Raw genomic sequence first — 25,264 nt, 5'->3', positions numbered from 1 at the left:
TCTGGTGGTCACCCTTTCCTTTTCCGCCTGTGCACTCTTCACCTACTATTAAATTGGTGGAATGAAAGCATATTAGTGTTAGGAGAGGTCAAATTAAAAACCTAGTAATACAATGGAAAATTTACATTCAAAGGAAAAGCTAGGTATAAGCAGAAGCATTCACGATCTAACCAGCCTATAAGCCTACAACTTTGTCTGCAAAGGAACCAAATTGCAAGAAACTTCTTTTGGAATTTGTAAGATCAAATGTGCTTTGCCTGGTGTCTGTTTAAAGTCTATGGGTTACTGTTGCCTTGGTGAAGATTTACCTGGGAATGATTAATTTGGGGTTTTAAAAAAAAGTTATTATGGTAGTAATTTGTAGACACGTGTGTGTTTAATTTATTGTTAAATTAATAAATGTTTAATTTAGTTTTATATAAAAAAAACGCTTGAGGCTCGGTGGTCTTATTTCTAAATTCAGAGCTGCATCTCAAACATACCAATTGAAAATATAGGTTATGACATTTGTTCAAGGTTCCCTCTGGGATTTAAACAACTCAGCCTTTACCAACTACTGTGTCATAACAAGATAGTTGGTAACACCAGTGGGAACAACTGTCAAGCACAACAGAGGCACAGGAGGAACATTTTTCTGGAACGCTTTCAGTGCTGCTATTCTGGTCAGACTGTATAGAATTTGATTAATGATGTAAGTATTTTACAATAGTTGTCACTTTGTTTTGAAATGCAATCTCCTTTCATTTGGCCAGAGAGGTAGTGGTATTGGTAGAGGGTTAGGACCTATTTGCTTCAGGTAAGGGACAGTCTGGAGGAATCAAAAACAGGAGGGGAATCATCTTAATAAAGCTATCTAGGCTATTAGAAGATTTTTGATATCTTATGAGCTTTGGTTTTGTATTTTTCACACTTCAATGTTGGCATTTACTGTACAAGAATTATCACTCAAGTGAATTGAGAATTTGAATGCTCCATCTCACATGTCATCTTCAGGGAATCACTGCAATAGTAGAGCTAAAATCGGGGGACATCCTTGTTGGATCAGGAGATGGTGTTGTAGCTCTGTGCAAAGCACCAAACTTCAAGCCACTCAAGTATGTTGGAATATATTTAAATGTCTCTTTCTTAACCTTGTGTGCTAATAAATTACTACTTGTAATGACCTAAGTATTGCTTCATAGAGGAATTGCAAAATTGATAAATGTAGAGTTTAATACAGCAGTATTTTGTTGTAAAAACAGCACAACTTTTTAAAAAAAAGACAAACAATGGTTTATTGTTCAGATCAAAGTCACCTGACATTGCTTTGTTGAGTTGAATTACATTTATCTTTTAATGTATGTTAGAATTCTCTTAGACACTCAATTATTCTTTTTTTTTGTAAACAGATTTTTATTGGATAATATAATGATTATGCTACGGACTAGAAATCCCAAGGCTTGACCTAATAACCTGGAGGCATGTGTTCAAATTGCATCATGGCAGGGGAATTCAAATCCAGTTAATTAAGTAAATTTGGAAATGGTGACCATGAAACTATTGGACTGTTGTAAATCACAACTGGTTCACTAATATCTTTTAGGGAAGGAAACCTGCCGCCCTTAGAAGATGTGGCCCTTATTTAACTGGAGACCCATGATAATATGATTGACTCTTAACTGCATGCCCTCTTTAGAATATACGCACTGTCTTGGAAGTTATCCATTCGTAGACAGGTATTTCAAAATTTGAATGCAGTTATGTTTAACACTCTTTTTGACAACTGTAAATGCCTTGCATATTTGCAAAAGAATCCAAAATTCGCTCTGTTCATGAAGCTTGCACCTTTGCTTTAACAAGATGCATTATTTAGGTCCAAATCTGGATTCCCTACACATTCAGTGGTAAGACCATCAACATATTTTCATCAAAAAGTGGAGTTCTCCCCATATTCTTTGCAGCTGGCCTGATCTCTGTCGAAATTAACAAAGGTGTGTGCCTTGGCAAAAAGGACATCTGTGATATCCTGGATATATTTGTGGGTGGAGGCTTGCAAGATCCCGCAAAGATCCCCAGTGGAGCCCTGTAAGGAGCTACTGCCGTAGAAATTGAGCATGGTGGTACCTAACTGCCACTGGCAATGGATGCCCTCCAAGTCCCTGTGGTGCCAAATCCTGCAGAAGGTGGCATATGTGTGTGATCAGTTCCCATGACATGCGTAGGCGTCAGCAACACTAGTTCTCACTCAGCTACAGTTAGCACATGTGCTGTCTGTAGACCCTGAGCGTATGAATGAAGGTTCTGTGGGGTTCGTCCTCTATGTGCGGAGGAGATCATATCGTTCCTTGGTCTTCAGGGTTCTGCTCTTCCCCTGGCGAGCCAGGTACCTCCATTGCATTCTTCTTCTTCTTCCCTCCTGCGTATAAGCAATCAAGCAGACAACGAGATCATCAGGCTCCATGTTCCTGATAGTCTCCTCACTGCAGTATCAAAGAGAGAGACGCAAGGGTCAGCAGTTTTCTCCTAAGGACCACTCTTGGTCAAGTCATCACCTGCGGCTTCCTCTCACAGCCCCTTAACGCATGCCAGAGAGTCCAGGCCACCACATGGATGCCAAGGGTTTACTGCGCATGATTGTTCACCATGTCCACACCCAGCACCGCCCCACACCACATGAGTGAGTGGCAACAGCTTCAGCCACTCTTGATTGCATCCTGAACTCTCAGCTCAGGCGCAGGCATTTCCCTAACCTGCACTCAAGATTTTGTGCTTTGCTTGGACCATGAGGGAGACATTTCAATGTCAACGTAAACATAAGCAGGGGATTAGAAGCGACCCCTTTGTTAATGTTCCTGGCCACTTTTCCCAAGAGGACCATCAAGCTTGGCCAATCACCCAATGTTTCTGACCATAGCACTCATTCGAGTTTGAAGTGTGTGCATGAGGGGTTAACAGTTGAGGAGCAATCATTGGCACTGTCAGGGATTAGTGCTGCTTGAAAGGGCACAGTTCCTTGACTAGCCTGACTCCAAACATGCCAATTTAGCTCAAGCTAAACGCTCTCAACTGCATATTAGTGGTAATATTTGACATGTTTTGGCACTTGCCTGGCCATTCCCACCCACCCTGCTCTCCCCCCCCCACCCCACCCCCCACCCCACCTCCCACCAGCATGCATTTGTGTTCAAACTTCAGGCTGTGTTGCCATGACCCCCACCCCTTCCATTGTAGCCCCTATCCCAAGGTTCCCTTCCTGCCGGCACTGTTGTCCTTGTCCCAAGCTTCCCTTCTGCCCGGCACTGGTGCCCCCTGCCCAGAGGTTTCCTTCTCCCCTGGCACAAGTCTTCCTTCTCCCCTTGCACTCTCGCCCTTGCCCTGAGTTTCCCTTCCCCCGGCACTGTTGCCCAGCCACAAAGAAGCCACGGTGGCGATTTGCCTATGACCCCGCCCCGAATCTGCAGAGCTACTTCCTTGCATTGGGATCATCAGGAGTGCTGTGCAATGTTGTGTGCATTCACCTCTGAGTTCCCCTTGAAGTTCAGGTCACCAGGCCCAAGCCTTCTAAAGGCAGTGTAAATCATGCCATCATAAAATCTCACAGACGTGGGCTTTTACTTTGACGTGGGGGTGTTGATTCCGGCATGTGGCCACAGTAATGTGATGCAAATAAATTCAAATAAAGTTCCTGACGTTTGAGGGTGGGAAATGCAGCATGCCATTGACGGGCGGAGGGTATAATTGCTTCCTGGATTTATGTCACCGGGAAATGTGACTAGGGCCTTCTCGCGAGATTCTCCGATCTCACCACTGAACATGCTCATCGCAAAGAACAAAGAAAGAACAAAGAAAAGTACAGCACAGGAACAGGCCCTTCGGCCCTCCAAGCCTGCGCCAATCATATTGCCCGTCAAACTAAATCATTTTGCACTTCCGGGGTCCGTATCCCTCTATTCCCATCCTATTCATGTATTTATCAAGCTGCCTCTTAAACACCACTATCGTACCTGCTTCCACCACCTCCTCTGGCAGCAAATTCCAGACACTCACTACCCTCTGTGCAAAAATCTTGCCCTGCACATCTCCTCTAAAGTTTTCTCCTCTCACTTTAAATCTATGTCCCCTAGTAATTGACTCTTCCACCCTGGGAAAAAGCTTCTGACTATCTACCATGCCACTCATAATTTTGTAACCTTCTATCAAGTCACCCCTCAATCTCCGTCGCTCTCGTGAGAACAATCATAATTGGGAATGGAAAATCCCAGCCGATGACTTTCCATCCGTTAATTTTAAAGATGGTCAGAACATTTGAATGACACTCTAGGGTGTGTATTATTACTTTTGTTGCTTCCTTAGAGACTTGTTTTTAAAACTTCAAACTTTAGCAATAAGTGTCTACTTTGTATTGCAACCTTAACCTTTTTAGATTGGATGTAAAGATTTTAAGCTCTATCACAAATTGTTTATTTTCAGCCTCTCTGAAACATTTCTCTTCTTTCAATATAATTGACATGTTTGACTAGCATTGATGAAATAACCTTAATTAATTTTGGCCTGAATTTTGTGGTCAGCAGTGAAGCAACAGCATTCACTGCTGACCTTGAAGAAAACCAGCCACAATGATCGAGTGATCTCTGGATTTCCCCTTTTTTGACACCAGTTTGAATTTGGTGCCAAGTTGAGAGGATCTCCAAGTGTCTAGCAACAGTGATATCATCTAGAGGAGTAAGTAGCCAATTGTATTGAAGTATTTTCACAGACAGTAATGTGATATATCACTGCTCATTCACTGAGTAAAGGAGGAATCTAGAGCCTTTCCTGAACATAGACTTGTTCAAAAAAAACCCAGAAAACACAGGCACAGACTCCCTTTTTCTTCCCCCCACACAGATGGAAACATGTTTTTATATGTACTTAAGAATAATTCCTTAACCTTCCCCAATTAGTAACAGCTGCTCACACTTATAACTAGAGAATGTACTTCATTGTGATAGGATTACAACATTAACAAGTCAACTAGAAAGTAAAATGCACTGAATTTTTCACATTAAATTACAACTTTACAAAGAGCAAAATAAATGTTTGGGACATACCTGTGGGACTAAGGTAGAAACTGAAATTGCAAATAAGCTTTTAATAAATATATATATATATATATATATATTTGTTTTATAATGGAGAATCAACAAATATTAGTTTTTCAGGGCCAGTGAAGGTATATATTAGTAATTATGAGGTAATTTTAATTGGCATTTAAAAACCCAGTTACTCCTCATTCTTCACGGTATGACTTTTTCATGGATTTTTATAATGAGATTAATAGCATAAAAGTGCACGTTCAATAATTTCTATTTGATTGCACTCTGGGATCGGGGAGAAGTGGGTGCAACTTCAACAGCACATCCCATGGGAAAGCATAGAACCATTGACAATTTTTTGGAATTCCACATTTAACTGCACACATGTGGAGTCCAAAAGTTGCTGTCAGTTTCAGAGGAGCAATGACAATGAACGCTGACAGCTTTAGTGTCATTACCACAAAATCTAGGTCAATCAATACCAAAGAAACTGGATGAAATCACTTGTAATGCACTGTACACAATATTCTGTCTAATAATGTGTATTTAATTCAGTACATAGTTATAATTTGTGCATTTAACCAATTATTTTAATGTCATAATGGGAAAATCTTTGTTTTCATTCCAGAAAAGTGCAGGTGGATGGCGGTGTTACTTCAATCAGTCTTCGTGGTCAAGGACACCAGTTCTTTGTTGGTACCATTACGTCCCAGATATATCGATTTAACTTCACTGAGTTCAAAGAGGAACTGATCACCACATGTCACTGTGACGCTGTTCTTGATGTAGCATTTCCCTGGTAAGTTTGTGGAACTTGTGATATTTGTGGACGTTTACCCAATTTGTTATTTATCTATATTACCAAACAAAAAATGGTTATCAAAATATTTTATTTTCGAAATCTTATGGAAAATGCTATTTGGAAATACCTGCAGACTTCATTCAATTGCTCATTCAATGTTACCGAAATTTAAAGATGTCAAAATAAGAATTAAATTATTTTGCTGGAGAGAGAAATGCAATGGCAGAGTACCGATCTCTAAGAAACAACAGGACTACAGACTAAGGAGACAACTTTCCTCTGCAGGCAAAAGTCATGTTTAAAATCTGAACAATAGAATCCAATTCTACCTGAATGGCATCGTACAAATAGCAGTCGCATTTACTGAATTGGCTCATTTGTGTCACATGCAGAGATTAAAGTGCAGCTCAAAGCAATTCATTTTTTTTATTCTTTCATGGGATGTGGGCATCACTGGCTAGGCCATCCCTAATTGCCCTTGAGAAGGTGGTGGCGAGCCATCTCCTTGAATCGCTGCAGTCCATATTGTGTAGGTATTGCCACAGTGCTGTTAGGGAGCAAGTTCCAGGATTTTGACCCAGCAACAGTGAAGGAACGGCAATATTGTTCCAAGGCAGGATGGTGTGTGGCTTGGAGGGGAATTTGCAGATGGTGGTCTTCCCATGCATCTGCTGTCTTTGTCCTTCTAGGTGGTAGAGGTCGTGGGTTTGGAAGATGCTGTCGAAGGAGCCTTATTGAGTTGCTGCAGTGCATCTTGTAGATGGTACACACTGCTGCCACTGTGTCAGTGGTGGAGGGAACGGATGTCAAAGGTGGTGGATTGGGTGCCAATGAAGTAGACTGCTTTGTCCTGGATGGTGTCGAGCTTCTTGAGTGTTGTTGGAGCTGCACACATTCAGGCAAGTAGACAGTATTCCATCACACTCCTGACTTGAGCTTTGTAAATAGTGGACAGGCTTTGGCGAGTCAGGAGGCGAATTAATATCCACAGAATTCATAAAGAATGTACTACTTGTGGGAGAGAACAGTTGCATGCAAGCAGAATTTAAAGGGGTGAGAACAATGAAGAGGCACGCCCCAATGACAACATTTTGAAAGCTTTAACCTATCTGTTGACTTTTCCAAAGGTCAAGTGGCAGCGAATTGAGAAGTTGCAGACAAAACTGAAGATATAGGAAATCCCAAGTGCAGGCTTAAGATAGGCATGGATTTTCCGGTCCTTCCTACGGCGTGTAATAGCGGGCGTGAGGGGAAAATATATCGGGAACGAATAAGTCAATTTCTCATCAGCGTAAAAACAGATTGTGAACGTCTGCTCCCACCCGCAATCACGGCGTGCTTTTCCCATCCCACCGTGTCGGGAATTCTATTTGAATATATTAGAATATCATGAATGCTCATTATCAAGGCAGCTTATGTGAATCACACCCCAATGCTGGATCAAAAAGCCATGCTGGCATTTAATTAAACTGGCGTGATTCCCAACCTCATATAAGCTACGCGCACCCGGCAACCTGCATTCGTGACTTCGAAGTTTGTTCACCTACCTTGCATCATGCACCTCAATCTTCCCATCGGCTTTGCAGGTAACACCACCATGTTCAAGGGGGTTACAGAGGCAAGTCTCTATATAGCAGACCAGCAGTAAGGTGGGGGTAGGTTGGAATGTGCTGCAGGACAAGGGCTTGACTCAAGTGTAGGGGCGTGGGGTGTGTCGGGGCTGGAGGCCAAGGGCTCAACTGGGGGAAAGACAAGACAGAGGCAATGGAAGGGGCTGGAGGGCAAGTGCTTGACTGGGGAAGTTTGCACTCAATCACATGACTAGGGCAGGTGTAGTGAGGCATGGAAGTGTCCTCTGGACCCGAATTTGGAGAGAGTCTCTTACAGAAGGACATAAGCAAGTTTAGGCCAGAGAGGTGGGATTGCGGAGAGAAGAAATGCTTACATTGCTGGGTTTCCAAAGACTGTCTTTGTCCCAGCCCAGGGACGGGGATGACATGTCTGTCCACTGCCAGTTGCGCCCAGCATAGTGTGTGTAGGACGTAGTCATCATACGCATGGCAGTCCGGGGAGCTCCTAGCATAGTATTCAGCCGCAGATGGCGCAGTCACACTCAGGGGAGGCTCCTGCAGCCTGTAGATCAGGAACAGGTAGTGTAGCGGCGGGCACTCGAGGGTCTCATGAGAGTGGTCCCTATTTGCGATGGTACAGTAGGCGTCAAGATGGAGAGATGGGATAAGGTCTACATGGGGCAGAGACACATCTACCTCAAACAACTCAGTAGGAAACACAGGGATAACACAGGGCAAGCATTAAGGAAGGAAGGAGATACAGGAGATATCAGAACAATGTTCCTGTGTGATTTAAACATTAGGATGAATCTCTGACTGTGTCACAGAGGAACTACCTCCACATTGCCCACCAGAAATGCATGTAATGGAGAAATAAGACAGAAACATGATGTTACAGGTCTCTACCCTTTTTCCTTACACTAATGCCCTGAAAACTGGTGCACATTGGCATTGTGGTGAGGAAAATCAACCTCACCTATCAGGAAAGACAATGCGTTCAGACAGGAGCTTGAAGCGGTATAATGTACTACATTAATTCAACCCCCCCCCCACCCCACCATTTCATAACGGTGCTGGTTACAGAACATGTCTGTTAAGGAAGCCTTTGTAGTCTTCTGTATGTTAAAAGCAAGTCTTTATTAACTACTTAAGCTATATACATACATACAGTAAAGGGTACAGGCAAGGAGCTATGTCCATGTTTAAATCTTAACACATCTCTGCTCAACACCACATTGAACCTAGGTCCGGGTCATGTGCCTTTGTACATCATTGTGTGGGCAGTACTGTGCTCAGTCCCACATTAACCCCGTATATACCAGACCATTATACTACAAGAGGGGGTGGTCAGTGCCAATGTCCTGCAAAAGAGGACAGCCATCCAGTGCAGCAAGAGACAGAATGGTCTCATCCATTCTGCCAGGGTAAGTCACTCTTCTCATTATTCTCAGCTCACACACTCACAAACCTATCATACATCCACAGGGATCTCACACCTCACAGGACAACACCACTAACTCTCACACACACACCCTCACATTGCCATCGAGCTCATATCCTCTGGAGCTTGCATCCTTATCCCGTCCATGGCTCCGTTCACCACAAAAACATTCCATGCAGTGCCATGTGTCCTGCTCATGCTCTCTCCATCTGTTTTCATGCAGGAGAAGCTGGCTCACAACAGCAGGGAGCAGTCCCAGACCAGGGGGGCTGGTGTGGCCCACATTAGACCCCTCAGTCACTTTGAGGAGCGTGTCATTGCATTAATTGGTGAGGATGTGGACTGTGCCTGCGACAACGGTGAGGTCGGCAGTGAACACCCATGTGAGGATCCTTCACCACTCTCAACGCAACTGTGAGTGCTCTCTCTCCTGCTTTGACTCTGGTGCCATACACTCATTATCTCTATTTTGGTTCGCAGGGAGCTCTGCCAAGCGACCAACATCCTCAATCAGCCAGTCCCTCAGCTCCATCCTGGTCCATACTGCCAATGAAGAGGACACCTCCTCCATTGAAGAGCTGGAGATAAGCAGCCTGGAAGACCAGACACAGCGCTTACCCACACCATTCACCAGCACAGCCTTGGGTTCACAACCTGGTGGTCACCGCACAGACACATATCTGCAGCAGGAGGAGACTGGTTCAGCTGAACTCCCCAGCACTCAGAGGACTGATGGGGAAGAGACATCTGTGAGTCCGAGTCAGATGACGAGCCTCTGGATTCGGCCTTCCAACTCATCCTGGAAAATCAGCAGAAGATGGGGGATCATCATGCAGAGTTGTTGCAAGCCCTCAGCAGAGTGGCATGTGAGTCAGAGGAGTGCGTCCGCCAGCTGTATGATGAAGTGGTGCTCACATGTGCACGTATGGATGCCTAAATGGGAAGGATGGCAGATGCCATGGAGACCCTGGTGCAGCAGAATGTGGAGATGCGTGTAGACCTGCACTCCATCACAGCAGCCATGGGTCAGTTCCTGCAGTGGCAATACGAGAGGGAAATGGGGCATCTCAATGTCCCTCCATGTGCTCCTTCCCCTCAAGGAGTCAGGCCAAGGCCCTCGGGCATCCGAAAGGAGGAGGAGCAGCAGCTGGGCACCCCGAGGTAATCCCTCAGGAATCTCAGAGACTGTTCTCTCCCTCCGAGTCCCCTTTCTCTGGGACCCTCTCAACCTTAGAGGAAGCAGTTGGCCCACAGGAGGACAGCCAAAGCAAGCCTGGGCCCTCAAGGCCTCAGCTTTTCAGCGGACCCATGCCAAAGTCATCAGAGGTAACGAGGCCAACCTTTGCACAGGCTATCTCCACCCCTACTGCAGATGTCAGGGCAGCATCTAGAAGCAGTGGTAGGCCTAGAAAAATTAACAATTTCTGATCACAAGTGGTTGCACGGGTGAACACATTTTGTCACTTAATAATCTGAAAATATATTCACTTTCACTGAATAATGTGTAATGTTGTCTTTCAGCTTCATTTACAGGCTTCACGAGTCCTCCCCCCACATCCCCCCAATTAACAGTTCAGTTGCATGCAGCCGGCCCACGAGTGATTCTGGAGGGAGAAGTGTGTTTGTGGCAGGGCCTTTCGGAGCCCCATGCAAGCATTCGCCCACGTTCATGGTGCCTTCCTCAATCACACTCATCTCAATGTCCCAAGCATTTTCAATGCTGCCTGCAAATTTCTTTCAGTTGTCCATCAGAGCTGACCTGCATCTCCGCCCACCCACTGACCGCACTCCAATGCAGCACCTCTGCCCGTCCAACACAAGGCTCCTCTCACCTTCAATTTCAGAAGCATGGCGGTTGTTAAGTATGTTTTCAGCTCCCCCGTCCTTTCCCTCTACCAGTCACTCATGTTCTTTCTCCTATCACTGTTGACCCTCCCTGGCATCACGTTCCACCTCCCCTCTGTCACCTACCAACCAGAATCCTTTTCTTTTCAGGATGTTCGGGTGAATGTGCACATTCCCGAGAATCCCACCCCCATCCACATTGACCTCCCCGACCTCCTCCTTCCCACTCTGAGTCCCTGTCTGCCTCCGAGTACTCACCAACCACCCTCACCATCCCTTCCATCGCTTCCATTGCACCGTCACCCTCCCACCCTACTGGTTCACTCTACCCTATCTCACACTCACCATTCCCTTCTACCATGCACAGCTTCAGTTCGCTCCCCAGAAAGCAGTCAGGAGGGGTCCACCCTTACATGTTCACCTGGACATCAGCCCCCCCTTACTCCCTCCTCCACCCTTACTCCTTCCTCCCCCTAGACTCTTGGCTCCCCCTAGGTTCCATCCCCCCACTCTGAACTCCATCCTCCCTCCAGACACCTTCCTCCCCTGGATTCCTTCCTGCCCTGGACTCCTTCCCCCCTCTGAACTCTTTCCTCCCCCCAAGGTCCTGCCCCCCTGTGAGCTCCTTCCCTGCTCCGAACTCCTTCCCTTACACTTCCTGCCCCCTTATGCCTACGTCCTCAGTTGCTGTATTCTCCCCAGTTACATTCCCCCTCCCTGTACTCCTCTCTAACCTCACCCCCACCATCATTCCGCCCTCCGAACCTCACCCCCCCCAACACCATTGTTCCCCCCCAACCTCACCCCGACCAACACTATCGTTTCCCGCCTCCCAACCGCAGCCCCCAACCGTAACCCCCCCCCCCCCCCCCCCATACACCAACCCCCCCCCAGTCAAACCTAGACCTTTGTCTCCACCCCCTTGATGATCATCCATCGCAGCCCATGGCAAAGACCCTGATGTCCCAAAGCAGACCCCAGACATCAGCGGTGACCTTCCACCTTCCATGTGCTGCTTCGAGGCAGAGTCATGTTCATGAGATTCCACCCTGCATGCAATGCACATGTTCCCCCGGAGTCCGGTAGCTGTAGAGCTCCAGCATTTTCTGCTCCTCAGATGTCTGTGACATGAGCAAGGCCCTAAAGGTGTGTGCCGCCTTCTGCATGTCTCATTTGTCCAGATGTGTTCTAGGCCGACATGCCCCGATGATGCAGTATGGGGGGATGATTCTGGCAAGCAGGCCTTGTAATTATATGCAGATATATGAAAACGATGTACCCGACATGCAGTGGTGGGAAAGGTAGCCTGCCATTGATGGGTGGAGCGGACGATTGCAAACTGGTTTCACACCGTCGCAAAACCGATTCTTGGCCTTCCCGCCATATTGTCCACTCACGCCCGACACCAACAGGGACAGAAATTTCCAGCCTATGGAGCAAGAAGTGGTTGAAGAGATTCAGGCCAATGACTACAAAACGTTTTCTGGGACTAGAACCCTTTATCACTACCATTGCAAATTATACTATATTAATTTAACCCCCTTGGAATACACATTCCAATCACTCTTCCAAGTTATTAATGTGAAAACAATGTGCACTGTTACGATTATTAAGTTTATTTGAGTATTATGTTTTAGGACTGTATCTTGTGGTTTAAATGAGTGTTTTCATTTGAAACTGAATCTTTAAATTTAGGGTACATGAAAGGGGTCATGTGACCTATGCTGGGATCTGCCTGACAGTAAAGTAAACCTGGGTGGTTTAATTGTTAAAGATCAAAGAAAGACCCAGGTTGTTTTATTGACAGGGAGGAGACAGGTATTTACACTTGGGGACAATGGCTACTGTTTCCAAGTCCGCAATGAGGAGACCCAAAGTCTCCTAAGAGCCAGAAAAGCATTATGAATAACAGGTTTTAGACAGCTGTTTTGGAAACTGTCCCTTTGTTTTTAAGATGAAAGACAGTTATGATCAGAGATAGTTAATTCACATTTATACTTGGATTCAGGGCTAGTGTGTTTCCCATTGCCATGGAAAAGGGGATAGAGGAAGCCATTTTGAGATCAAGGTTCCCAGAAATATCACAGATAGGAAGCAGTTGCAGTTTATGTCTGGCAGCATCAGTGGAGAAGAAAAGAGTTGACGTTTCGAGTCCTCATGACCCTTCAACTGAACGTTCTGTTGAAGGGTCATGAGGACTCGAAACGTCAACTCTTTTCTTCTCCGCCGATGCTGCCAGACCTGCTGAGTTTTTCCAGGTAATTCTGTTTTTGTTTTGGATTTCCAGCATCCGCAGTTTTTTGTTTTTATCGCAGTTTATGTCTTGTTTGGGTTGCAGCCGGCTGGGAGGTGGAAAGTAAAAGAAGTAGAGTCAGCCAGACATGCACTTTAAACAGAGAAGATTTGCAGACATGCAGAATGCAAGTTCAAGCTCAGGCCCAATTTGAAGACCAGTTTGTAAGGAGTTAAAAAATAGGAGGGTTTTCCTAGCTGGAGCTAGAGGGAGAATCAGCCAGAAAACTCTGTGTCAGATAATATTGAGAAAGAACAGAAGTAAACCCTTGGGAGTTGTAAATCACTTTAGGATTGGTTCCAAGAGAATTGGATATCTACTGAAGAGACCGAGTAACATAACAAAATTGGAGTTTCGGTTGCCATTAAAAGTAGAAACATTCTGTTTTTGGTAAAGTATGTTGCCTACAAGATGAAAATAGTGTTTAGTAAAGAGCGCTTTTTTTACATTTGTCTCAGTAAAAGTCTTAAAATGTGAAATCTTGTTGCGTGGTCTTCTTTCAGCTCATAACTGGAAGTTCAAATTTCTCTAAAAGTTATCGGTCTCTTTGCAGATCTTAAATGTACAAAAAAGTCAAAGGAGTTGTATAGGACTTTTTCTTTAATTAATCATCATTTTTTGCAACTGATTTTGAAGGGAAATCTTGAAGAAAGACGTCTTTAAGTACTATCTCTTTGTTCCAAATATAGTGGAACCTCAGACCTGTTTGGAACATGCTCTAAGTCTGAAATAAGAATCTGGCATACCCCTACCAATAAAGAACTTCTGCGAATCGTTGTGCCAAACATGACTTGCAATGCCATTGAATTTATGCAAGATGGGAGAAGCATTATTAGTGGTAGGCAATAGAATTTACTCAGTTGTTAAAACCATTAGAATTTCATCCTCCTACATTTGATACATTTCACCTTATTTCCTGAGTTATTTTCTGATTTGAAATTTTCAAAGCTTGGAATGACGGGAAGATCCGTGCTTTCACACCAGAGACGGGCAAATTAATGTATACAATCAATAATGCTCATCTGGATGGTGTCACAGCAATTGCTGCCACTAGTGACTGCAAGAAAATAATCAGTGGAGGTGGTGAAGGACAGGTATGTACAACACGTCACAGCCTAATATATATCTTGAAATAATTCTTTATTATTGGGTTGTGCATGATGTTTTACTGAATAACATGATAGAGATTTGCTCTCATGATTATAAGATACTACCAATCACGCTAGTAATATATGATGATATTGGAATACTGCTATATTGTGGTTTTGGTTAACTTCTTAAAACTGTTGCCTGTCTGCCCTCTATATTTGTGGTACGGGATAAATAAGCAACAGATGTAGAATCTTACAGCACAAGAAGGCTAGTTCATCCATCCTACCTCTATCAACTCTTTGAAAGAGCTGTCCAATTCGTCCCACTCTTCTGCCCTTTCCCCAACGTTGTTTCCACCATCCATTCAGGCAGTGAATTCAAGATCATAACAACTTGCTGCACAAGGAAAAAAGTATTTTTCCCTTTTGGTTCTTTTGTCAATTATCTGTGGCCTCTGGTGACTGACTGACTCTTCTACCAGTGGAAACAATTTTGTGTTAATTGCTCTAACAAAAACATTGATAATTTTGAACAACTCTATTAAATCTCCCCATAGCCTTTTCTGCTCTAAGGAGAATAATCCCAGATTCTCTAGTCTCTTCACATAAGTCTCTCATTCTTGGTAATATTCCAATAGATCTGCTCTGCACCCTTTGCAAGGCCTGGACATCCTTCCTAAAGTGGACACAGTGCTCCAGTGAAGGCCACTGATTTATATAAGTTTAGCATAACTTCCTTACTTTTATGATCTTTGCCTCTATTTATAAAGCTTAGGAACCCATATGCTTTTTTAACAGCCATATCAACTTGTTCTGTCACCTTCAAAGATTTGTGTACGTTAACACTCAGATCTCTCTGTTCCTGCATCATCTTTAAAATTGTACCATTTAATTTATATTGCCCCTCCTCATTGTACTTTCTGAAATGCATAGAATGTACAGCACCGAAAAGACAATTTGGCCCAACGAGTCTATATCCATTTAAAAAAGCGCTTCACTTGAACCTTATCTCATCCTTCCTCATCTAACTCTATCCCCTTCTCCCTCAGTTGTTTATTGAGCTTCCCCTTAAAAGTGTCATTTCACACTTATCTGCATTAAATTTTGTCTGCCATGTGTCTGCCTGAAGTCTACTTCGGATCTTCTCAACGCTTTCTGCATTTTCACGTTATGTGTTGTCTGCAAACTTTGACATTATAAACTTTATGCCCTAGTACAAGGTATTCATAAATCAAAGGGAACAGTGGTGGTCTTTGTGGACACCACTGTATACTTCCCTGCAGTCCAGACAAATACATTTGCCACTACTCTTTGCTTTCTGTCTGTTAGCTCATTTGTATCCACCTGCTCTGTCTCTTTAATCCCATGAGTTAACAAGTCTATTATAAGCCATAAGCCATAAGACATAGGAGTGGAAATGAGGCCATTCAGCCCATTAAGTCTGCTCTGCCATTCAATCATGGCTGATAAGTTTCTCAACCCCATTCTCCCGCCTTCTCCCCATAACCTTTGATCCCCTTACCAATCAAGAACCTATCTATCTCGGTCTTAAATACACGCAATGACCTGACCTCCACAGCCTTCTGTGGCAATGAATTCCATAGATTCACCACTCTCTGGCTAAAGAAGTTTCTCCTCATCTCGGTTCTAAAAGGTCTTCCCTTTACTCTGAGGCTGTGCCCTCGGATCCTAGTCTCTCCTACTAATGGAAACAGCTTCCCCATGTCCACTCTATCCAGGCCTTTCAGTATTCTGTAAGTTTCAATCAGATCCCCCCTCATCCTTCTAAACTCCATCGAGTATCGACCCAGAGTCCTCAAACGTTCCTCATATGTTAAGCCTTTCATTCCTGGGATCATTCTCGTGAACCACCTCTGGACCCTCTCCAGGGCCAGCACATCCTTCCTGAGATACGAGGCTTAAAATTGCTCACAATATTCTAAATGTGGTCTGACCAGAGCCTTATAAAGCCTCAGTAGCACATCCCTACTTTTATATACTAGTCCTCTTGAAATAAATGCCAACATTGCATTGCATTGCATATGTGGCACTTAAGAGTATTCACAGAGTAATTATTTTACATTGCACCAGCTCGATTCTCTATATTGTTGAGACCACAGCCGGTGTTAACTGCTGCGCAAACCAAATCCCAGAGCGAAGCTTGGCTTATGGGCCAGAAATTTTTTTTTGTATTCTGATAAGGTGAGGAAGATGTACCAATGTCAGCAGTAATAGGTCCAGTAACACTTTTGTGTTTTTAAAAGTGAAAAGTAAAAGTTTAATTAACAAATAAAAGAAAATAAAACTTAAGCACGCAAGATTACAGTTATACAATTAAGGTTAGTCTTACAAAACGTTCCTCCACAAGTAAACGCTTTCCAGGCAACACTCCCTTACAGATATTTAAATATGGAATCCAGTAATATCACACAAGGCAGACTGCTGTAGCTTCAATAGAGGTGTACCACATGACCTGAACCCCCTTCTACTTTGCTATGGAATTCACTTCAGAAAAAAACTGCTATGGCAACCCAAGACTTCTCAACAGCTCAAACAGCATCAGCTATCTCCAGCCATCTCCAGCTTAATGGCTCAACAGTTATCCACAGTAACTCTAATATACCCTTTTCCCTTTTCATCTCAATCCCATTATTCTCACACCCCTTTGGAACTCAAACCCTTCCAAATATAATGTTTCCATCTTCTCTCTACTTTCGGGTTAATAAAAATATAATATCCCCAATACTTGCTTACCTATTAACTCCTGCAAAATGCAAACATTTTCGTTGTTACCTCTGACTCCCCTTCAAACAACCTCTCAGTTTATCTAAAAATGCAAATGTTAGATCTAACCTATTTACTTGTACATCAAACTTAACACCATTATCCTTCTGGACTTAACATTAAGTTCAACAACTTCAGACCATGAACTCGCTCCTTCATCCTGACCCACTTTTTTAAATCCCCTTTCTTCTACATTCATTTTTATTTTTGATCCACTTATTTTATTTTTATTTTTATTCATTTATCCATAGTTTTATCCCCTTTTTAATCCCATTTTCTATCCTTTTTTCCCACCACCCCCTCCCCCACCCCATCCACTACAGGGCCATCTGTTACTTGTTCCATGGTGTCCTTTTACACAATGCTATCCTTGTTCTGCTATAATCACATTCTGCTTTCTTACAATTAGCACCTTTTTTAGCATTAACCACTACCATTAACACTCCCTTTATCCTTTAGTTCATGACATCTTTGTCAATCCCTCCTATGTCCCCACCTATCACTAGCCTTCTATCCAGTTCCACCTGCCCCACCCCCCTTAAACAGTATAAATTTCATCACACTTCCACTCTCTTCAGCTCTGAAGAAGGGTCATAAGGACTCGAAACATTAACTTTGTTTTCTCTCTCCACAGATGCTGTCAGACCTGCTGAGTTTTGCCAGCATTTTCTGTTTTTGTTTCAGATTTCCAGCATCTGCAGTATTTTGCTTTTACCTTTATCCTTCTCATGTTTCCAAACCCCCTGACACCCTGAATCCTATCAAGCTCATGTCCTGCTTAATTAAATCACACACACACACACACACACACACACACACACACACACACACACACACACACAGGCACAGACAGAACGTTTACAGAATAACACAATATTCCCCAAAATGTTTTTTTAAAATCCATTCTCACAATATTACAAAGAAAATTTCAGAGTAACCACGTGGTCAGTCCCTTCAAAATAGCTTGCTGTCATTCCCACAGATCACAGAAAGGAGGAGGAAAATTGGAAGATTGATCAGGAGACAGAATATAGATGGGAACATGAGGGAAGGATTTTATTCATTTATTAATTGGACCTGGAGGCCAGCATTTATTGCCCATTCCTAAGTGGTAGTGAGTCATCATTTTGAACTGCTGCAGTCTATGTGATGAAGGTACTCTCAGAGTGATGTTGCATAGGAGTTGCAGGATTTTGATTCAATGACGATGAAGGAACAGTGATATATTTCCAAGTCAGGATGGTGCATGACTTGGAGGGAAAATTGCAGGTGGTTGCATTCTTAAGTTCTTGCTGCCCTTGTTTGTCAAGGCAGTAGAACTCATGAATTTGGAAGGTGCTGTGAAAGAAGCCGTGCTGTGAAAGAAGCCTTGCTGTAGTGCATCCTGTAGGTGGTGTCCCCTGAAACCATGATGACTGGTGGCAGAGAGAGTGAATGATTAAGGTGATGGATGGGGGCCTAACCAAGTGGCTGCTTTGTCCTGGATAATGTTCATCTTATGTGTCATTAGAACTGCATGCATCCAAGTAAGTGGAATGTATTCCATCACACTCTTGACTTGTGTCTTGGAGATGATGGAAATACTTTGCTTAGTCAATGGCCACAGAATTCCCAGCCTCTGCTCTGCTCTTGTAATTGGTCCAGTTAAGTTTCTGGTCAATGATGACCTGTCACCCCCCCCCCCCCCCCCCCCCCCCCCCCCCCCCCCCCCCCACCTTCCCCACCCCTGCAAATGTTGATGGTGGAGGATTTGGCAAAGATACTGATGATGAATGTCAAGAGGAGATCTCTTTTGTTGGAGTTATTCATTGGCTGGCATGTGTGGCATCAATCTCATTTGTCACCTATCAGTCAACCTGAATGTTGAGCAGGTCTTTCTATATGGGCACAGACTGTTTCATTACATGAGGAGCTCCCTTGAACTGAACCCTGCAATCATAAGCAAACATCTCCAGTTCTGGCAGCATCGGCGGAGAAGAAAAGAGTTGACATTTCAAGTCCTCATGACCCTTCAACAAAAATGATTTTTCTTTACAATGAGAGGGGTGAAATATAAGCTGGTTTAAGGTTTGGCGGGGGGGGTGGGTGTGGTTGGAGGGGAGAGGAGAAGTGGAGGTGGGGGGGGTGTTGTTGTAGACCACCGATGCTGCCAGACCTGCTGAGTTTTTCCAGGTAATTCTGTTTTTGTTTTGGATTTCCAGCATCCGCAGTTTTTTGTTTTTATCTCTAGTTCTGACCTTATGATACAGGAATGTCATTGACAAAGATTTTTGAGCCCATTACACTGACAGGAGGAACTCTGACAGCAATGTTCTGGGGCTGAGATGATTGGCCAACTATCTTCCTTTGTGTGAGCTATGACTCCAGACAGTGGAAAATTTACCCCCCAATTCCCATTGACTTCCATTTACTTGGACTCTTTGGTGCACTTTAGGGAAGGGAATCTGCCATACTTACTTGATCTGGCCTGCATACGGCTCCATCTGTTTGACACTCAACTGCCTTGTGATATGACTTATTAAGCCACTCAGTTGTATCAAACCGCCACAAAAATGTCCAGTCAGAATAAAAATGGATGGAATATTCAAGCATTGACCTAAGCACTGGACATGACAAAGGGACAGCTGACCCTACCAGTCAACCCTACAAAGTCTTCCTTACTAATATCTAGGAACTTTTGCCAACATTGGGAGAGCTGTTCCACAAACTGGTCAAGCAATAGCCTGACATAGTCATATTCAGCGAATCATGCCATAATGCTAAAGCCCCAGATTCCTCCATCATTATCCCTGGATATGTCCTGAGTCACCAGCAGGGCAGACCCTTCAGACGTGGCAGCACAGTGGTATGCCGTTGGGATGGAGTGGCCTAGGGACCACTCAACATTTACTCTGGACCCCATGAATTCACATGCCAGGAGGTCGTCATGGACAATGATAGATGCTGATTACCATCTATAGCCCTCCCTCAGTAGTCCTCCATGTTGAAAACTACTTGGAAGAAGCATTGGGCGTAGCAAGGGTGCAGAATGTACTCTGGCTGGGAGACTTCAATGTCCATTACCAAGAGTGGCTCAGTAGCACCACTACTGACCAAGTCTTGATCGACATATCTGCCAGACTGGCCCTGTAGCAGATGGTGAGAAACTAACATGAGTAAAAATCTTAATTGATCTTGTCTTCGCCAATCTACCTGCCACAGGTGCATCAGTCAAAGACAGTACTGGTAGGAGTGATCAACTTGCAGTCCTTTTGAAGACAAAGTCCTGTCTTCACACTAAGGACATCCTCCATCTTGTTTGTGTGGCACCACCACTGTGCTAAACGGGATGAATTCAGAATATATCTAGCCATTCTTAAGGCAACCTGGGCCATCAACAGGAGCAGAATTGTATGCCACCACAGCCTGTAGCTTCATCCATCACTGTACCATTACCATCAAGCCAGGGGACCAACCCTGGCTCAATGAGTAGTGTAGAAAAGCATGACAGGAAGAACACCAGGCATTCCTAAAAACGAGGTGCCAACCTGGTGAAGCTACAACATAGGACTATGTGCATGCAAGACAGCAGAAGCAGCATGCAATAGACAGAGCTAAGCAATTCCACAGCCAACAGATCAGATCAAAGCTTTGCAGTTGTGCCACATCCAGTTGTGATTGGTGGTGGACAATTCAACAACTAACGGGAGGAGGAAGCTCCACGAACGTCTGGACAAGTGTGCCATGCAGAAGTTGGAACTTACCGTTAGGACCTTGCTCAGATTGCAACATCCAAGGAGAAGATGATGCTGGAACCCTACAACTTCCAGGCCCTGGAATAACACGCGTATCACATGTAGGGTGCATCTGCATGCATGTGGCTCCGCCGTGAAGCAGCTCTCGAAAAGTGGGAGGTCGCCGTTGATGCTTCGAACCTGCTTTGAGACATCATGGTCTTGGCCATGGGCTGCTACGGATGATAGGTGAAGCGGGGGAGTGGGAGAGAAACCTCTAGCTGTGAATGGGAGAGGAAGGAGTGCCAGGGTGGGTGGTGGGAGAGGAAGGTGTACCGGGTGGGGGTGGGGAGGGGGGGTAGTGGGGGGGGGGTGCGGGGGGGTGGGTGGTGTTTGCAGGGGGTTGGTGATTGAAGATGTCAGGGGAGTGAGCTTGGGAGGGTGGGGATGAAAGTGTCAGTGAGGGGCGGGGGGGTGAAGTTGGGATGAGGGAGACAAAGGTGAGAGGGAGGTCAGTTTGAGAGGGAGGGCACGAAGATGAGGTGAGATTTGGAGGGGAAGGAGTGTGTCCAGGGGGACGAGGGAGTATGGGGGAGGAGAGAGTATTTGGGGGAAAGGAGGTTATAACAGGGAGAATGCTGCAAGTAGGGAGGTAGGTGTAAGGCAGGGAGGAAGGTGTAAGGGAGGGAGTTTGGAGGGGGAAAGATATCCAGGGGGAGAAGGGAGTAAGGGTGGAGGAGAGAGAAAGATGGGAGGGGGTATGTCCAGGTGAATGTGTAACGGAGGTGGCTGTGGAGTCAATTACTGCTTCCTGGGGAGCCAACTGAGGGTAGGTGTGGTAGGAGGGAATGGTGAGCATGAAAGGGGACACAAGGAATCAGTAGGGTGGGAGGGTGAGGATTCATTGATAATGGTAGAAGGGACGGCAAGAGTGGTTGCTGGGGACTCGGAGGCAGATACGGACCCTGGGGGCGGGAAGGAGGAAGTCGGGGAGGCCAGTGTGGATGGGAGTGGGATTTTCAGGTGCGTGCACGTTCACCTGGACATCCTGGAATGACACGGGTGTGGGTTGTAGGTGACGGTGGGGAGGTAGAATGCGATGCCAGGGGATCTACAGTGATGGGGGAAAGAATATGGGTAACTGGAGGAGGGGAAAGGATGGGGGAGCTTACAAGAAACTTGACAACTACCATTCGCAGAAATCAAAAGTGCATGGAGCCTCTTGTTGGACAGGCACAGATGCTGGATGGGATTACAATCAATGGGTGGGCGGAGATACAGGCTAGATGTGGCATTCAGGGGGAAGACTCGCGAAGCCTGTCAATGAATCTGAAAGACTGCTTTTCTAGGCCCACTTCTTCCTCTAGGTGACATCCCCAGCAGGGGTGGAGACAGCCTGTGCAATGGTTGGCCCTATTGCTTCTGATAACTTTGGCATGTGTCCACTGGAAGCCTTGAGGGCCCGGGTTTGCTTTGGCTGTCTTCCTGTGGGCCAGCTGCTCCCTCTGTGGTGACAGAGGACGAGGTTGAGGGGGTCACAGGTAAACGGGACTCAAAAGGAGCGGACAACCTCTGAGATTCCAGAGTGGATAACTCAGGGGTATCCAGCTGCTGCTTCACCAGCCTTCGAGTGCCCAAGGACCCTGGCCTGATTCCTTGAGGGGAAGGAGCACCTGGAGGGACATTGAGGTGCCCTGTTTCCATCTCACATTGCCACTGCAGGAACTCACCCATGGGGTGCAGGTCTGCACGAATCTCTGCATTCTGCTGAAGCAGGGTCTCTGTGGTGTCTGCCATCCTTCCCATGGAGACCTCCATACGCACACATGTGGGCACCACTTCCTCAGAGAGCAGGCGGATGCACTCATCCAACTCGCGTGTCACTCAGTTGAGGGCTTCCAACAACTTTGTGATATTCCCCCACCTTCTGCTGACTCTCCAGGATGAGTTGAAAGGCCAAATCCAGAGGCTCATCATCTGACTCGGATTCACAGATGCCTCTTCCCCAGCAGGCCTCAGAGTGCCAGAGAGCTCGGCTGAACCTGCCTCCTCCTCCTACGAACACATGTCTGTACGGTTACCACTAAATTGTGAACCCAAGCCTGCTCCAGATCTAGGTCCTACCGAAGTGTGTGCCTCTGCACTGGTGAAGTGTGCGGGTAAAAGCTGTGACAGGTATTTCAAGCTGCTTATTTCCAGTTCTTCAATGGAGGAGGTGTCCTTTGACTGGAGGTGAGGACATGGATGGAGCTGAGGGACTGGCTGGCTGAGGGCATTGGTCGCTTGGCTGAGCTCCCTGTGAACCAAAGTAGAGATAATTAGTGCATGGCAGCAGAGTCAAAAGCAGGAGAGAGAGCATTCACATTTGCATTCAGATTGGGATGATGTGGTGTAGGTTTCTCAATTGGGTGTTCGATGGCAACCTCAATGTCACTGCAGGCTCGGTCCACACCCTCACCAGTCATCAGAATGACACACTCCTCAAAGTGAGTGAGGGGCCTAATGTAGGCCCCTCCACCCACGGCCGAGAACCTCTTTCTGCTGTTGCAAGCCAGCTTCTCCTGAGGACAAGAGCTCCAGGGGATATGTGCCTGATGGAGATGTGAGGGTTTGTGTGAGAGTTAGTGGTGTTGTCCCTTGTGGTGTGATATCTCCGTGGATGTGTGATGAGTTTGAGAGTGTGTGAGTTGAGAGTGATGAGGTTGATTTACCCTGGCAGAACGGATGAGAGCGTTCATTCTCTTCCTGCACTGAATGGCTGACCTCCTCTGTGCCCCAGTGGTGCTGACCGCCGCTGCCACCGCCTCCCAGGCCAGATTGGTGACTCTGGTGGATCGCCTGCAGCCAGAGCAGGAGTAGAGCACATCTCATAGACCTTCCACTGTGTCCAGCAAGCGCCTCAGAGAGGCGGCACTAAATTTTGGGGCTGTCGCCACCTTTGTTTTCAAGGTCATCTGTTGTCTGGAGCAGTCCTGGTCTGTAGATATGATGTAGGCTGCAGCCTGGTGCGCTTTAAATATGGTGCCCAGCGCGAAGGAGTGCTGAGGTCACACTGTGACAGGCAAATCCAAACCCGCCGCCAGCAATCCGGTGTGTTTCCTGAATACGTTATTAATGAGGTGGGATGAGCAGGGAAGGGGATGAGACGGCACGAAATTCCACTATTGCAGACAGTGAGTAGAACGTCTTTTTTCACACCTGTAATCACACTTAGTGCAAACCTGGGACAATTCCATCCTGTGAGTCCTGACAACATCCTGATTGTAGTGCTGAAGACTCGTGCTCCAGTACTAATTAAGCCCCTAGCCAAGCTGAACCAATGCAACTACAACACTGGCATCTACCCAACAAAGTGGAAAATTGCCCAGGTGTGTTATTATTTCCACAAAAAGTAGGAAAAATCCAAACCGGCCAATTACTGTCCCATCAACACACTCTCAAGTGTGAGTAATTTGATGGAAGATGTAGTCAACAGTGCAATCATACAGCACTTACTCAGCAATAACCTGCCCACCGATGCTCAGTTTGTGTTCTGCTAGGATCACTCAGTTTCAGCCCTCATTGCAGCCTTGGTTTAAACATGGACAAAAGAACTGATTTCAAGTAGTGACGTGAGAGTTGTTGCCTTAGACAGCAATGCAGCATTTGACCAAGTATGACAACAAGGAACCACAAGTAAAAGTGAAGTCAATGGGAATCAGGAGGAAAGCTCTCCACTGACTGGAGCACATAGGAAGATATCTGTGATTCTTGGGAGGCCAATTATCTCAACTGCAGGAGTTCCTCAGGATAGTGTCCGAGGCCCAAACATTTTCATCTACTTCACAATGGCCTTCCTTCCATCATAAGATCAGAAGTGTAGCTATTCACTGTTGATTGCACAGTGTTCATCATCATTTGCAAGTCTTCAGATACTGAAGCAATTCATGCCCGCATGCAACAAGACTTGGGCAACATTCAGGCTTGGGTTGATAAATGCCAGGTAACATTTGCACCACATAAGTCCAAGCCAGTGACCACCTCCAATAAGAGAAAATCAAACAATCTCTCCTTGACATTCAATGGTTTGCGTCAACAACTTCCCCATACCATTAACATCCTTGAGATCACCATTTCCCAGAAACCTAACTGAGCCAGCTTTATAAATATAGTGGCTATGAGAACAAGCCATAGATTGGGTATTCTTCAGTAATTAACTCACCTCCTGACTTCCTAAAGCCTTTCTACAAGGCTCAAGTCAGGGACGTATTGATATACACCCCACTTGCCTGGATGAATGCATCTCCAACAACATTCAAGAAGCTCAACACCATCAGGACAAATCAGGCTGCTTGATTGGTACCCCATCCCCAGCTTAAACATTCACTTCCTCCAGTGCACTATGATTGCAGCATATACCATCAACAAGATGTACTGCAGCATTCTTCAACAGCATTTTCCAAACCCACAACCTCTACTTCTTAGAAGAACAAAGGCTGAGATGCATGGGAATGTCACCACCTGCAAGTTTCTCCTCCATGTTACACACCAAGTAATGACTTGGAATTTCATCACCTTTCTTCAACATCATTGGATCAAAATCCTGGAACTCCCTCTCTAAAAGCACAGTCCTGCACCAAACAGCCTGCAGCAGCTCAAGAAGGTGGCGCATTACCACCTTCTCTAGGACA

General features: G+C 45.4%; 1 protein-coding gene across 1 annotated transcript in view; it reads left to right on the top strand.

Annotated features, from left to right (window-relative positions):
* Positions 1-25,264, top strand: part of cfap52 (cilia and flagella associated protein 52) — an 89,172-nt gene that overhangs the window by 21,302 nt on the left and 42,606 nt on the right. The window contains exons 7-10 of the mRNA XM_041217060.1: positions 994-1,094; positions 5,683-5,853; positions 13,696-13,844; positions 13,955-14,100. Coding sequence (XP_041072994.1) covers positions 994-1,094; positions 5,683-5,853; positions 13,696-13,844; positions 13,955-14,100 — 567 coding nt within the window. The remainder of the gene's footprint in view (positions 1-993; positions 1,095-5,682; positions 5,854-13,695; positions 13,845-13,954; positions 14,101-25,264) is intronic.

Source organism: Carcharodon carcharias, chromosome 22 (assembly GCF_017639515.1).
Source record: "Carcharodon carcharias isolate sCarCar2 chromosome 22, sCarCar2.pri, whole genome shotgun sequence".
In the NCBI taxonomy this organism is placed as follows: domain Eukaryota; kingdom Metazoa; phylum Chordata; class Chondrichthyes; order Lamniformes; family Lamnidae; genus Carcharodon; species Carcharodon carcharias.
This window is presented reverse-complemented; position numbering and strand designations above follow the sequence as displayed.